The following is a 15391-nucleotide window of genomic DNA, read 5'->3' as shown; positions in this document are numbered from 1 at the left end:
ATATTTTAACAAACTTTCCTTTATTATGTTACTATTATGAACCATCATAAAATAGAACTGGAGTTTCAAAACTGTACATGCCACAAGGCTCTGGGCTTAGGAAAGGGGGGGGGGGCTGAGGACCCCCGGGGTCAAAGTGACAAGTAGGGGGCTAGACAAGTGAACCCCTCCCTTGTGCAACATTTTGCTAGAAAATGACCCACCCTGAAAGTAGAACAATGGGATGAATCTTCAAGCGTCTGACAGGTGAGGCCTCCTCCCCGAAGGGAAGCAAAATCCCCAAATACAAAGGGGTACTATACATTCCTCACCCAGTCTTGGCACCAATTGTGTGCTTTAAAAAATATACTTCACTGGAAGAAAGAAAAAAATTTTAATGGTACCCTACAGCAGCTGCTTAAAACATAATTCTTACGGACAAATATAAATGCATATATATTAAACATTTCAAACAAATAAAGACATCTATTGTACCTGTGCAGGAATGAGCAGACCTCAGATCCTAAGAGAGTTGATTTCAAGATAAAGGAAACGGCGGGGCAGTGGCAGGAGCTGGGAGCTACGGGGGAAGGGGGCACTGCTGGGGGCTGGGACCCTTCCTGCTGGCAGCCCCTCCTGAGGCTCTGCGGGGGATGCACTTGGGGTGATGGTTTCTGTAAGGCTCAGCTCTGGTCTCCCCTGCGCAAGCTGAGTGTGGCTTCTGGAGCCCAGAGATCAACTCCTTTCTCTGCCTGATATTCTGGGCACAGAGCTTCTGAGGCCGCCCTGGGGAATCTCAGCAAGAAAAGCAGATGGAAATTTAAACTCACACCAAAAAAAAAAGAACCCCAAACAAACAAACAAACCCTAAAAAACAAAAAACAGAAAGCTGGCACAAAGAACAAAAGAAACTCAAACCGGTGCAAGGATGCATGACCTCCAGAGGTAAGGGGCGACCCCGAGACCCTGGGGCTGCAGCCGGCACGGGAGCTCAGTGACAGCCCCTGGAAAGCAGGTCAAGGGATGTGCACACAGACACCGGCCCCCATGCAGGCGGGCGGCCCCAGGAAGGACAGGTGTGGCACACAAGCCCTGGGAGGCGACAGGTGGGAGAAAAGCAAGCGCACACACCAGCGGAGGAGACTGAACACGCTTTCCTTTCTAAATGGAATAAATAAATGGCCTTCGTTATTGTTAAGAGAATAAATACAGGGTATGGGGCATGAGCAGCCAGAGTCAAGCCCGAGTGCTACCGCCTTGGGGAGATCCAACTTGGGGCTCTGTCTTGGTGTCCGTGGGGCAGACATCCTGAGCCTCACCTGGGCGGCCTGCCCCCCCCCGCCCCCTCCCTGCCCACTGCTGGCATTGCTGGCAAGCTCCAGTACCTCCCACTGGTCCCATTGCCTCAGAGCCCCCTCCCCGGCTGACTGACCCCAGCCTTTCCCCAGAGTGCTCACCGCAGCCCGCCCACCCAACAGCACACTGCGCCCATGGAGGCTTTCGTAGGAGTTTATTCTCCCTCTGGTTGGCGGAGGGGCGGTGACTCGGCAGGGGGCTGCTCCGGCCAGCATCAGGGAAGGAGAAGGGCCTGGCCATCCTGGCACCAGTCCTAGGGCAGAGGCAGCAGGGAGGATGAGTAGGAAGCGCAGGCTGCTTCTGCCCATGTCTGGGGCGGGCATCAAGTGCAGGGTGCAGTGGCGGTGGCTCCGTGAGCTGGCACCAGGGGGCGTCCTGGAGCGCGTCACTGGTAGAGGAGGTAGGCCTTGAGGGAGGCAGGCAACGGCAGTGTGGGGATGGCGCCCAGGCGCTCCTTCCCCAGGGCCAGGCGCACCGAGCGTCGGCAGAGGTCCATGAGCGGCAGGGGCTCCGCTGGGGAAACCAGGGGAGAGAGGGAGAGAGTGTCAGCTCCGCTCAGGATGGCTCCAGAACCACAGCCCTCACCAAGTGCACAAGGTTACCTTTGATTCATGCGGAGCTGAGCAGATCATTAAGGAATGTGATGCTCTTTTGGCTTTAAATGGATAGTGGCAGCTGACACAGAGAAACCACTCTGGGCTGGGAAGCTTGGCCAGCCTCTGCCATCTCTGATTGACTGACTTTTTTTGAACCGGTACTAAGGCTTAAACTCAGGGCCCCCTTAGCTTTTTCTTTACAAGACTGGTGCTCTACATATAAGCCACAGCTCCACTTCTACTGGTTAATTGGAGATAAGAGTCTCAGAATTTCCTGAAATGCGATCCTCAGATTTCAGTCTCCTGAGTAGCTAGGATGACAGGCGTGAACCATTAGTGCCTTATTTCATCTCTGCAGTCAATCAGAGATGCCATCATCATCCTCTCTATCATTGGACAGGAGAAAACTCACAAGAGTGTGAATGACTTGCCTGGAGTTGCCTGGCTGGGAGAGCCTGGTCTGGGACTCGCACCCAGACCATTCTGGGCCTCTTTCCTGTCCCATCCAGACAAGCAGTGTCCTGAGTGCAGGTCAGCCTGCTGGATGTAGGAGCCGGCTCTTGCTGGGCACACATCGGCATGGAATCCTGACCAGGCTCAGGAAGGGATCTCTGTGCCACTCAACTGCTCTCAGGGTCCAGTTTTGTTTTGTTTTGTTTTGTTTTGCAGTACTGGCATTTGAACTCAGGGTCCAGCATTTACTAGGCAGGTGCTCTACCACTTAAGCCATGCCTCTAGCCCATCAGGTACCAATGTGTGTGTGTGTGTGTGTGTGTGTGTGTGTGTGTGTGTGTGATTGCATGCACATACGCACACACATACATACATTCTAGCATTAGGGCTTGAACTCAGCCCGGGCTCTCTGTCACTTAACTTTTTCACTCAAGACTGGTGCTCAACCACTTGAGCCAGCTTTTGGTCATTTGTTATGGTTGCCCCAAGAAAGAACATATCCTCCTTCCTCTTCTTCCACCAGACATTGACCTCATCCCACCCAAATGACTCCTGGCGAGGACTAACAGCTCTGCAGTGCTGCGCCCAGTGCTTGGGGAAAGGAATGAATGGCAGATCTGTGAGGTCAAGGGAAAACGTCACATCAGGAAGTATCCCTGATTCAGTAATGGTCACGCTGCTCACCCTTAAAGCTGCCACGGCGGCTGTCGTGCCGAAGCAGCGGTCAGTGTTCACCACCTGCCATTACTTTGTCCTTCTTGAAGCTCTTCCTTCACCAACTACCACTCCCCTGGCTCTCCTCCAGCCACGTGCCATTTTCCTCTGCCTCCTCTTAAGCCTCCTGAACTCTAACAGGGCTTGGTCTTACTCCCTACCTGACCCTACCCTTATTCTGGTTATCCCATCATCCAGGGCAACAGCTTCTGATGTTATTATTCTATCATCCATTCTCTCACTCATTCATTCAGTTATTCTTGTGGTGCTGGGAAGGGAGCCCAGTACCTTGTGCATGCGAGCTAAGTGCCAGGTGAACGCTCCCCTGCTGAGCCACATCCCAGCCCCGATGGTCATGGTTTTATATGTCACCTGTACATAGATGGCATCTGACCCCTGTGCCCCAGACTCCAGGCCTTCAAACCCATGTGCATACAACAAACAAGCATCTCCACGGACTTCTACCCTTCAACCTGCTCCTTCCTCTGGCTTCCTCATCTCATCTCAACAGACAGCCCCAACCTTCCATTACACAGATGCAACCCCACAGTCCTCTCGATGACTCCCTCTCCTGTCTCCTTGATCCACTTAGATGGCACTTTCCAGAACCTGGCTGCCTCCCACCACCTCTGTGGCTGTCACCCTAGACTAAGCCTTGTTATCTCTCACTCGGACAACTATCACAGCGCCTACTCTTGCCCTACCATCAGCAAAGGGTCCTTCTAAGGCCTACCCCCGCCCCCAGTAAGGACACTAAAGTGTCGGTGCTGGTAGGCATACTGCAGTGGCCCTCAAATGTCCGCTCAGCATCCCTGGACCTGGCCATCTACGGCATCAGGTGTGGCCTCCTGTCAGCCATGCCTGACGAGGGCTGAGAAAGCGGAGCAGCCCAACAGAGAAGCCAGCCTAGGACTGAGGTGGAGAGGGCGCCGGTTCTCATCCCTGGCCAGGAGTGTCCTGATGCTCTAACACTTGGAGTCTCTGTCCAGATTCCAACAACTTATAGCCACAGTTTCCAACAACTTCTTCCCATTCACAATCCCCCACCCAAATCGTGTAGAATTTTCCAAGCAAGAACAATGGAAAACACATTCAACCTCCAGGCAGGACGCAGAGCGAGAGAGCATCTAGCGGGCGCAGGCCTACCCCTCTAGGACAGTGTGGGCAGAATTTCTATTTGAGAGGTTGCTCTCCAAGGGCAAACAGCTCCCAGGCCCCTCCTACCGCTCAGGGGCTATATCAGAGCTGGGACACACCAAACAGGCGTGCAAACTTGCAGCGCTCCTGGCTGCAGGCAAACGTTCCCAGAGGGACAACACGGGGCCATTCTCCTAGTTGGACACTGGTGGATCACGCCTGTAATCCTAGCCACTGAGACAGTTGAGATCTGAAAGTCAAGGTTGGAAGCCAGTCTGGGCAGAAAAATCCGAGAGATTCTGTATCCAATTAACCAGCTAAATGTCAGACTGGGGTCATGGCTCAAGTTATACAGTATCATCCATGAAAAACAAAACAAAACAAAAAAAGGCCAAGTGGGATCCTGAGGCTCAGCCCCAGTACTGGAGCAAAATAGGCAGGTACCAGTGCTCACGCATGTAATAGCTACTCAGGAGGCTGAGATCTGAGGATCAAGGTTTGAAGCCAGCCTGGGCAGACAAACTGAAGGCTCTTATCTCCAATTAACTTGCAAAATGCTGGAAATGGAAGTGTGGTTCAAGTGGTAGAGTACCAGCCTTGAGTGAAAAATCCAAGCAAGAGCACAAGACCCTGAGTTTAAGTTCCAGGACCAGCACACACAAAGAAGATAGATAGACAGACAGACAGACAGACAGACGGACAGACAGATAGACAGATAGATAGAGGCAAACAGACTGACACAGACACACAGACAGATAGTACTAGTCTAGGCCAGTCAAGGCCAGTCAGCCTGTCAATCCTGCCTCCTGTCTACACCGAAGGCTGACAACATCTGAGTCACTTGCAGGCAGGGTCTGGCGCCAGGCATCCCTGAACTCCTCAGTCCTGGGTAGAAGGTGTCAAGCCTCCCATTCCCCACCCAACACTGCCCATCCTTGCGCAGGGCACATTTGGCTGTGGACTTATGTCATTTATTTCTGTCACTTGAGGAGATGGACTCACAGAACTTGCTCTGCTGGTTCCTCAGTCTGGGCCTGAGGTGACTTCCTCAGGGAGGTTACCCGCGGTGTGTGCCTGGCTGCCCCTGCCAGAGGCCCCCTCTCCTTGGGGCGCTGTCTACGCAGGGAGGACCAAGCATCCTGCATATGCTGTATTGCAAATGTCTCATCCAGCTGTGGGCTCACTGTTAGCCCCTAACAAAGCCTGAACAGAGGCTGGAGAGAAAGGGGGAAGGACGGTTTCCAAAGAGAAAAGTAGACTATCCTGGATGTTCCAGTAGTTTCTAAGGAGTGCACTGATTCCTCTCAACAATCTCCCACCATTGTGACTAATCAGGTCCCTCCCAGGACCACGTCCAACCCCAGGAAAGAGCCAAATCTGAGCAAGTGAGCTCACTGGCTTTCATTTGTCTGAGAGGCCCTAGAGTGTCCCAGGCTGTGAAGAATATACTACAACCCCCCCCCCCCAACCCAAAACCCATACTGGCTACTGTTCTAGAACTTGGCAACTGCAAGCAAAGCTGGGGGTGGGTCAATCAGAAAGAAACAAACACTCATTCATCCATTCATTCCAGCATCACCCATCTACCTGCTCATTCATCCATTCAACCATCATTTACCAATCCATCTTCATGCACCTAACCACTTATTCCATCCATCGTTCATTCATCATCCATCTAATCATTTATTGTTTATCCATTCATCCATCATCCATCCATTTGTCCATCCAACCATTATCTATTCACTCATCCATCACTCAGCTAGCCATTCATTCATCCATCCAACCATCCATCACTTACCAATCTATCCATTCATTCATCCAACCTCTCATTCTATCATCTTCCAGCCATCTATCATCTTCCATCCACCATCTATCCATTATTCAGCCAGCCAGCTAGCCAAAATCCCTTCATTGAACCAGGCCCAGGAGGGTGGGCTTACAGTAATCCTTCATCCATCCATTCATCCCTCTACCCATTCATCCGACCAGCCATCATCCATTAATTCAGCAGACACTGGTCAGGAAATCCAGAAGACTTCCGCTAGAATTCCTCATTTAACCAGACGAAGGTAAAGAGTGGCCATTGCAGATGCTGGTACATCTACTTAAAAGACATTGTAAGTCCAGCAACTGCATAAACGGTGGGCCCAGTTCCCGGAGACGTGGGGAGGGTACTGACTTAGACGTGACGGGGAACACTTACGATCGAGTCCATTCAAGTAGCGCATGCGGATCTCGCAGTGGCCCCAGACAGCGCTGACTACAGGATACAGTTTTTTGCCTTTGAGTCCACGGAAAGCCACGCCCATGTACTGTCCATCCACAATGAAGCTCAGGGTCCCATCGTCCATGTCCAGGGCCACGAGGAAGGAGTCGGGCACGATGAACGTCTCATCTGGCTCCAGGAAGGCCGGGTATGTTTTGCTTGGCTGATTCTTGCCATCGTGGTAGAGCCGGTTGCGCCCCAAGTCCCAGCCCCAGGACTCATGGTTATTGCCCACAAGGGTCGTGTACCCCACAGAGTGTAAGGGGGCATCGGCCGTGGCCACGCCCACCACCGCATGCGTGCCTCGTTGCCTCATGGCCCACGTGATCTGCCACACGTGCAGCCCGCGTGTGTACCCCACTTTGCCCCTGATAGCGTCCGTGCTCTGGGCCACCGGATGCCGGTGGAAGATTAGCTTGTCGTCCTCCTTCACGAAGACGTTGAGCGAGCGGTCGTTGTTGTTCCACGAGTGGAGCAGCTGTACGTCGTAGGACACGGGGGGCATGTCCAGCAGCAGGTCTAGCCGGGTGGGCTTGCAGTAATCCAGCCCCTGGAGCTCCTGCTTCAGGGGTCGGTATGTGGGGTCCCGCATGTCCACTGTCTTGATTCCTCCGGTGACCTTCTGACCCATATCTACCTCGGCTTCACCTTCTCACCGTCTCCCAAGGCAAACTCATCAATCTCGGGGCCTCGGCTCCAGTTTTCTAATCGGGGCCAGGCAGAATTCCTCAGGAAGGTTGCTAGGAGACCTTGCGCGTTGTGGAGCACTCAGTATTGCCTAATGGATGGAAAGAGAAACAGGAGGCCGTGTGAGCAGGGGTGGAGGACGAGGGGGAGGTTAGTGAGGAATGCGGGCTACTCATACCCACACCCCCCGGTAGCCCAGTGTGGGGCAGCCGGGGAACTTGGCACAGGACGAGGTACCCCCGTCCCCGTGGCTACGTCGTCACAAAGCAAAGGGGCCATCTGCTCATGGTCCTCATGGAGGATGGGGGGGGCGGGGGAACCAGGCACTGCTCTCAAGGTACTGGGTTTGAGACACACGATGGCCGCCCACAGCTACCTTGTCAGGGCTGCACAGGGCAGGAGGCCAAGATGGCACAGAGCCGGGGCCCAGCCATGTAGCAGTAGGTAGCTTGAGTGAAGGGAAGCAGACTGCCCTGGCTGGCTATGAGAATATGAGACAGGACCGGGAGCATCACATAGCAGCAGGAGTCTGAAGGTGCCTCATCCCAGCTCCCCGTCTTCTCCAGCACAGCCGCCCCTGATGGAGGGGCCATCCAGTCACCCCGGGGGAAGGAACCCTCACCAGGGAGGGCTGGGTGTGCACTTATCTGGAAGGGCCCGGAGGACAGCGCCACAGCGGGGCTGCAGCGGCCCCCGAGCAGTTCTCTCCCACCTGGACTGCACCACCAGCAGCTACTTCAAGGCCCGGGTTGGCTCCACTTCAAATGGCACCTGAGCAGAGGGTGGCATCTCCTAGTGCCAAGGTGGTCTGAGCCAAAAATTAGAAGATCCACTGTAGCTCTGCTTTTCCTTTTTACAGTACGGGGGCTTGAACTCAGTGCCGGTCAGTGCTCTACCACTTGAGCCACAGCTCCATTTCCCATTTTTTGGAGGTTAATTAGAGATAAGAGTCTCACAGACTTTCCTCCCCGGGGCTGGCTCTCAACTGCAATCTTCAGATCTCAGCCTCTTGAGTAGCTGGTATTACGGACGTGAGCCACTGGTGCCCAGGTCCACTGCTGCTTTCGCCTGCCTGTACCTTTCAGCTCAACACAGACGTGTCACCCTTTGGGTCTCACCAGCCTCTGGTGAGGAGGTCTGACTCCATGATGCCTTGCTTTTTAACATAGGTCCTAACTTTTGCCCAGACTAGCCTCAGATTGCAGTCCTCTCATCTCTGCCTCCCAAGTACCTGGAATTATAGGTGAGAGCGACCTCTTTCTGTCCATTTTAAAATGCGATCACACAAATGTACCCTTCTTTCAAGTTTCCAGAGAGCTTGGCTGGCTCCCTTCCTATCTTTCTCCACCTTTTTACCTTCTCAGGAAGGCTCGGCCTGGCAGAGTGTCCGGGCCCCCACCCACCCCCAGCCTTGTGTCCCGGGCTCTCAAGCTCTTGCAGTGCAACGGTGGCCTGGAGACTAAGATTTCCCCCGAGGGTTCCCAAGCATCGCTGCTTCATCTGCAACTTGAGTGTCATCTGTGCGTCACACTCTTATCTACAATCAAATGGAGACCATGTTCCAAGCAGGCCTGGCACCCTGGCATTTTACTTTAGCTCTTACATTCTGGAGATGTGTTCAGCCACTGCACAGAGATCCCTGTTACCTGGTCTTTCTGCTTGCCACACCTGGTACAACAGCTGAATGCTGCCTTTTGGCCATGGCCCAAGTGTCTGGAAGCCGGCTGGGCAGGAGCAGATGGAGGTTAAGGTCTCTCCTAGGCTAGGCTTCTGTGAGGTGTAAATAAATGAGGGTACTGCATCCCAGTCAAACTTCAGAAAAATAGACAGTGGGCTGGACCTAACGCAGAGGCATAGTTCGCTGAACCTGGCTCTAAATCTGTGCATAGTTCCCGGAGCTGGGGATGGAGGAGTGCGTTACTACAGGTGTCATGAGGGCCGAGTGACAGACGGGGCCACAGGAGAGACCGACGGGCTTCCCTAGACTAGGAGGGACCTGAGCGGGGTGCCAAGCGGCCGGCAGGAAATGGGCACTGCTACAGGTGCTGCTCTGGGTTAACCCATTTCCAGCTGTTCTGGGGAACAAATGCCAAAGCCCAGGCCTTGTAGGAATGTCAGGGCCAGGGTCACGAAGTGAGCAGATCACCTGTCTCTGAGAGGTGAGAAGACAGCTCCTGTCTCCATGCAGACGCCAGGCCACAAAAGGTTTGACCGGACAGCTGTATGCTGCAAGAGAGGACAGAGATGGCCTGCCACTGTGACCAGCCCCAGCGGTCACAGCACACACAGGTGTGTACATAGCACATGTGCACATGGGTGCGTGGGTGCATGCACACATGCGTGCGCATAACATGCATGCATGCACACGTGCGCACAGGTGCATGCACGTGTACATGCTACACACACAAAGCCATGACAGCAGTGGCTGCCCTGGTGAAGGAGCAGGGCAGAGGCATGGAGGCTGGGCGGTTCCCTGGCCAGCAGCTCCCGCTCCCATCCCCGAGCAGTTCTGGCATGCCCCATGTACTCAGCCGGGGAGGATAAGGGACACCTGAATACGGAGGTCAAGCCCATGGTGGCATGCAGGCCAAGAACACAGAATGCTACAGAAGCAAGAACCAGAGGCAGGACACGGTGGCTGGACAGCAGGGGCGTGTGCACTTCAGGCACCAGCCCTGTCTGCGGTTCCCTCTATTCCACCAACCCCATCCCCACTAGTGCCGCACACGGACCTCTGGGCTCACAGCTCAGGCTGACGTTCACAAAACAAAATCTTTCCACCCAGTGTTCCCTGACAGCTACTCTGGATGAGAGCTGTGTGTCCCCTGAAGAACTTCCGGTGGCTGCCTGGGCTCCCAGTCTCCCACTGCTGGCTGCTGAGCGCCTCTAAGGCAGTCTGGTCCAAAGCTCGGCACTGCCGTCCGGGAGGGAGGCCTGCTTTCGGGGCGGTTTGCTGGGAACATGGCTCCCATGGTTCTCCATGGGAAAAAGGTAAAGCCCTCACAAGTCACAGGCTCCTCCAGCTCCTTGCCCCCTCTGACGGGCTGGGTGGCAGCCAGACCATGAACCCATTGCTCCCTACTAGCGCAGGGAGTCAAATACACTTCCGGTTTCATACGTGGAACACCCTTGGCCTGGGCCATGGCTCTCACCCTGCCATGATCTGAGGTGGACCACCCATCCCTCAGTGGTTCTCTCTGTCAGGGAGGGGCAGCACGGCACACGTGGGAGGGGGACAAGGCTTGCTTGTCTGTGTCCCCATACCAGTCATTCCATGAGCCACAGAAATGTGGCAGGACAGAATCAGTAAGAGCTGAGGGTGCCTGGTGGTGCACAGGGGTAAGGGATTGGGAAGAGCGGAAAGGATGAGGGCGAAGGCGCCTCCTACACAGGTGCGGGGTGTGTCCTGGGACAGGTGCCCCTGGGCATGCAGGTGCGATGTGGCGGTGCCCTAGCCTGATGTCCCCAGGCAGGGCCTGCACCAGGGCCTGTGGAAGAGACTCAGCCAGAATCTCATTGCCACCAGGCCACGAGCAGCCCTCAGGGAGAATCTAAAAAGCAGAACCATAGATTGCAAAGAACAGCGTTCAAAAAGCTTCCCTTTGTCCATGTTTAACTACAGACACACATAAAGGCTCCGAAGACTACACACTGCGCCTTTCACTGCAGTTAGTCCTGGGAAGGGGTGAGGGGAGACACCTGTACTTAAACACTGTGCTGGGGTTTGAACTCAGGACGTGGATGCTGTCCCTGAACTTTTTTGCTCAAGGCTAGTGCTCTACCCCTTTAGCCACAGCTCTACTTCTGGCTTTTTAGTAGTTACCTGGGGCTAAGAGTCTCATGGATTATCCTGCCCCAGCTGGCTTTGAACCATAATCCTCAGATCACAGCCTCCTGAGTGGCTAGTAACACAAGCATGAGCCACCAGATCCTGGCTTAAACTGTGTGTGCGTGTGCGTATGTGTATACTGCTCCTGGGCTTGAACTCAGGACCTGGGCACTGTCCTTGAGCTTTTTCGCTCAAGGCTAGCACTGTAACACTTGAGCTCCACTTTCAGCTTTGTCTTAGACTTTCCAGCCCAGGCTGGCTTTGAAGCACGATCCTCAGATCTCAGCCTCCTGAGTAGCTAGGATTACAGGCATGAGCCACTAGAGCCCAGCTATATCAAAGCCTTTTTTATAAAAAACAGCATATCTTAGGCTGGGAAGTGGCTCAGCGGTAGAGTGCTTGCCTTGCATGCATGAGGCCCTGGATTCTATTCCTCAGCACTATCTAAGCAGAAAAAGTCAGGAAATGGCACTGTGGCTCAAGTGGTAGAGCGCTAGCTATGAGCTGAAGTGCTGAGGGGCAGCACCCAGGCCCAGAGTTCAGGCCCCACGACCGACAAAAAACAAAAAACAAAAACAGCATATCTTTTTATTGTAGATTCCCAGGAAACCAATTCATAGCCAGTTTCCTCCAGGTGCAACACAACATAATGATGATTTTGCAACATCAAGCAACCAAATACAGCAAAGCTTTTTTTAAAAGTATATGTATGTCAGGTGCTGGGGCTCATGTCTTTATTCCTAGCTACTCAGGAGACTGAGATTTGAGGATCATGTTCCTGCTAGCCTACACAGGAAAGTCCATGAGACTCTCATCTCCAATTAACCAGCAAAAAGCCAGAAGTGGTGATGTGCCTAAAGCCATCCTTGAATGAGAAAGCTAAGCAAGAGTGTGAATCCCTGAGGCCAAGCCCCAGGATAAGCATGCACATGCACATGTGCATGCACACATACATGCACATGCACGCACGCACACACACACAGAGTGGAATATTATGCCTACAATTTCCATGAAGACTTCCAATTGTGCTGCTTCTAAATCACTCATTTATCCAGTAAAACCCAGGGCAGCTGTCTGTCTCCACAAGCCCCACACAGCTGCTCAATCCCACAACCCAGCCTGGTGGGCTGTAGCTCAACTCTGTGCTTGTCCAGGGCCTGGTGAGGCTGCTGTACCACATATGCAACAGCTGCTCGGGCCTTGGCTGCCCACCTCTGGAGACGGGAGGAGGAATAAGGACCTCAGAGGGGCAAGCCTTTCAGCCCTGGCTCCGACTGGACTGCCTGCAGCCCTTTGACCTTCCCTTGCTCCAAAGCACTCCAGGATCAGTAAGCCCTGAGCCCCACCTGTCCCAGAAATCCTTGGTTATGCCATTTGTTCCTATGGTTGGAGACACTACCAGGGTAACTGGCAGCCAATGGATGGGTGGGCAGAGGACGCCCAGAGTGGCAGCCACATGCCCACCTCCTGAAGCTCGGCTCCCCTCACAGCCTCTGACCTCAGAACAGCAAAACCATTGTTTTGCTACAAGACCAAGAAAGACTAAAATTCAGGATGTGGAACAAGGTGACCTATTTATAAAGCCTCCTTTCACCTGCAGATCAAAAGCCCTCCTTCCCTCCCTCCCCAAGGTCCCCCTCCCCCATCACCTATCAGTGGTTGCAGCCCAGGATTTTGTAAAAGAAACACACCCCTAGCTGTCTGCCATTATGTGGAGCATGGCCTGGCTGAGTTGCAGCCTGTCTAAGCTGCCACCAGCCCGCCCCTCTGGATTACTTGCTAATTAGGGTTCCAGGCTGCGGGAATGTGGCAGGCTGTACAGTGCTCTCAGGGCATGCTCTGTACAAGCCGGGCCATGGTTCCACCACCAGCAGGGCCTATGCCATAGGGTTGCAATCCCCCCCACCCCCCCCCCACACACATACACTGCCCATTAAGAGAGACTCCACAGTAAGGATATAAAATCGCTGCCCCTGGATCCAGCAGAGAGGATTGGATCATTCTGGAAAGTCTGACAAACGGTTTTGGAGAGAAAATTCCCACACAGTCCACAGCACTAGCCTCTGACCTCAAAAGACCAAAAAATGCACCTGCCACCGACACCTACAGCAGGACGGAAATTACTCACATACTTTCAGAAAGGGCTTAAATCAGTTGAGCGGTGCCCCTGGGAAACCAGAGTGCTATTCATACAGAGACTGGAAATTAAAATACAAAGTTAGGGTTGCAGCCTAGTTAGAGCGGCGATAAGGAGCCCCGGGGCTGGAGGGTCCCGAGAGACACCGCGGTATGTCACCTTCAGAGGCGGTAAGGGCACCGATCCTGCATGGCTAGGACACCTGGTCCACACAGAAACAGCATACCCCAAAGAACAGAAGTAGCAAGACAAGGGAGAGCGGTTCATGGCCATCACCCTACATCAGAGGAAGAAGGATGATGATCAGGATAGAACGTATAGCTGTAACACGAAGACAGGGGAGAAGGATGAAAGGGATGACATTGATCAAGATGTATTGGCTCATCCTAGCTACTCAGGAGGCTGAGATCTGAGGATTGCGGTTAAAGCCAGCCTAGGCAGGAAAGTCTGTGAGATGCTCATCTTCAATTAACCACCAGAAAATTGATAGTGGCACTGTGTCTCAGTGGTAGAAGAGCTAGCCTTGAGAAGAAGAACTCAGGGACGGGGCCTAGGCTCTGACTCTAAGCCCCAAGACTGACTAAAACAACAAACAACCCCTCCCGTCCCCCAAAAAAACACACCACCAAAAAAACCTCCTGACAACTGTATGGGCACACAGTAGACAAATAATACATGCAGCTCCTCAGCCCTTCCTGTCCCCTTCAAGGCCAGGGACACCTGCCAAGTACAAGCAAATACTCAGCTGGGAATCTCTAAGGCAGGCCCGAGCCTAGCTCCCAGAGGCGGCCCTCAGGGCTCATTTGTCAAGAAAGCATCTATCTTGGAGCAGGAGAAATGAAAAAAAAAGCAGGAAGACAGGAAGGTCCTGGACAACTCCACACGCTCAACCCCCCAAATTCAATCATAGAAAGCCCTTAGGTCAAAAGCAGAAGTCCCTTAAGCTATCCACAGAGGTCCCTAGACCCCTGGGAACGTGGCAGAGGTACAGATTTTTGGCTCCATAGACCTTTTGAATCAGAAACTAGGAGTTTAGGGAATGCTATGGTTTGAGAAATGACAGATCTAAAAGAATTAAATGTTCAAAATTTTAAACACATTTTAGAATCTGCAAAGTCTTACTCCATGGTGTGTGTATTTGTATGTATGTGTGTGTGTGTGTGATTGTGTGTGTGTGTGTATGTGCGCCTGTCTATACTAGGGCTTGGACTCAGGGCCTAGGCACTGTCTCTTAGCTTTTTCACTCAAGTTTGGTGCTCTATCACTTGAGCCACAGCTCCACTTCTGATTTTTTTGTGTGTGATTAATTGGAGATAAGTGTGTTGTGGACTTTCCTGTCTGGGCTGGCTTTTAATTGTTATCCTTAGATCTCAGCCTCCTGAGTGGCTAGGATTATAGTCATGAGCCACCAGCATTGGGCTAGGCAGTTTTTTTTTCCTTTTCTTTTTTTGTCAGTCATGGGGCTTGAACTCTGGGACTGGGCGCTGTCCCTCAGCTCTTCAGCTCAAGGCTAGTGCTGTACTACTTGAGCCACAGCACCACTTCCGGTTTTCTAGTGGTATATTGGAGTAAGAGTCTCACAGACTTTTCTGCCTGAGCTGGCTTCGAACCACGATCCTCAGATCTCAGCCTCCTGAGTAGCTGGGATTACAGGCACCTGGCTGGCAGTTTGTTTTTTAACTTCTTATTCTATCTTGATTTGAACTATTTCCAATGCTACACTTACCATAAAAAAAAAAATCTCAATGCAGAAATGTATTGAGATTGTATTGAGAGTTCCTCCTTTTTTCTAGACTATTCTGGGGCACACATGCAGATTCAAGAACAGTCATTTCTGGCCAGGGATCATGCTACACAATAGTGCTCCACAACACAACACAACACAATAGCCCTTTGTGTGCTATCACTCCTTTGGTGACATTTCCTTACAGTGGTCACCTGAGCCCTCTGCCTGGACAGTGGCCAGATGTGGGTGAGCACTTCCCCCCAGCCAGGTGACTTCAAACCCACGGCTTTTCATTTAGCTCACAATCCCTTCCCCACTCATCCTCCAAACCTTGGCTCTCGGGGTTCCCCACCACTGACCTCTCCTGTGAATGAAAATTCAAACACCTAACTAGCCTACCTCCAGGCTTTCATCTTTGCCACGCTCCATTGCAGGCTGGGGCGCTGCTGGGACTGAGGTTTGTCAAGTGGCCCTCAGCTGGACGGCCGCCAATGACTTTGGAGAAGGGTCT

At 52.8% G+C, this 15391-nt stretch overlaps 1 protein-coding gene across 2 annotated transcripts in view; it reads right to left on the bottom strand.

Moving 5' to 3' along the window:
* Positions 1-1316: 1316 nt before the first annotated feature.
* The window catches only part of Spsb1 (splA/ryanodine receptor domain and SOCS box containing 1), a 54881-nt gene continuing 40806 nt past the window's right edge, over positions 1317-15391 (bottom strand). For both annotated transcript variants that reach the window (XM_042695763.1, XM_042695764.1), the window contains exons 2-3: positions 6439-7279; positions 1317-1848 (exon numbers count right to left, since the gene is read on the bottom strand). In XM_042695763.1, coding sequence (XP_042551697.1) covers positions 1721-1848; positions 6439-7132 — 822 coding nt within the window. In that variant the 5' untranslated portion in view covers positions 7133-7279 and the 3' untranslated portion in view covers positions 1317-1720. The remainder of the gene's footprint in view (positions 1849-6438; positions 7280-15391) is intronic.

This window comes from Dipodomys spectabilis, unplaced genomic scaffold (genome assembly GCF_019054845.1).
Source record: "Dipodomys spectabilis isolate Male_0828 unplaced genomic scaffold, ASM1905484v1 ptg000188l, whole genome shotgun sequence".
NCBI classification, from domain to species: domain Eukaryota; kingdom Metazoa; phylum Chordata; class Mammalia; order Rodentia; family Heteromyidae; genus Dipodomys; species Dipodomys spectabilis.
This window is presented reverse-complemented; position numbering and strand designations above follow the sequence as displayed.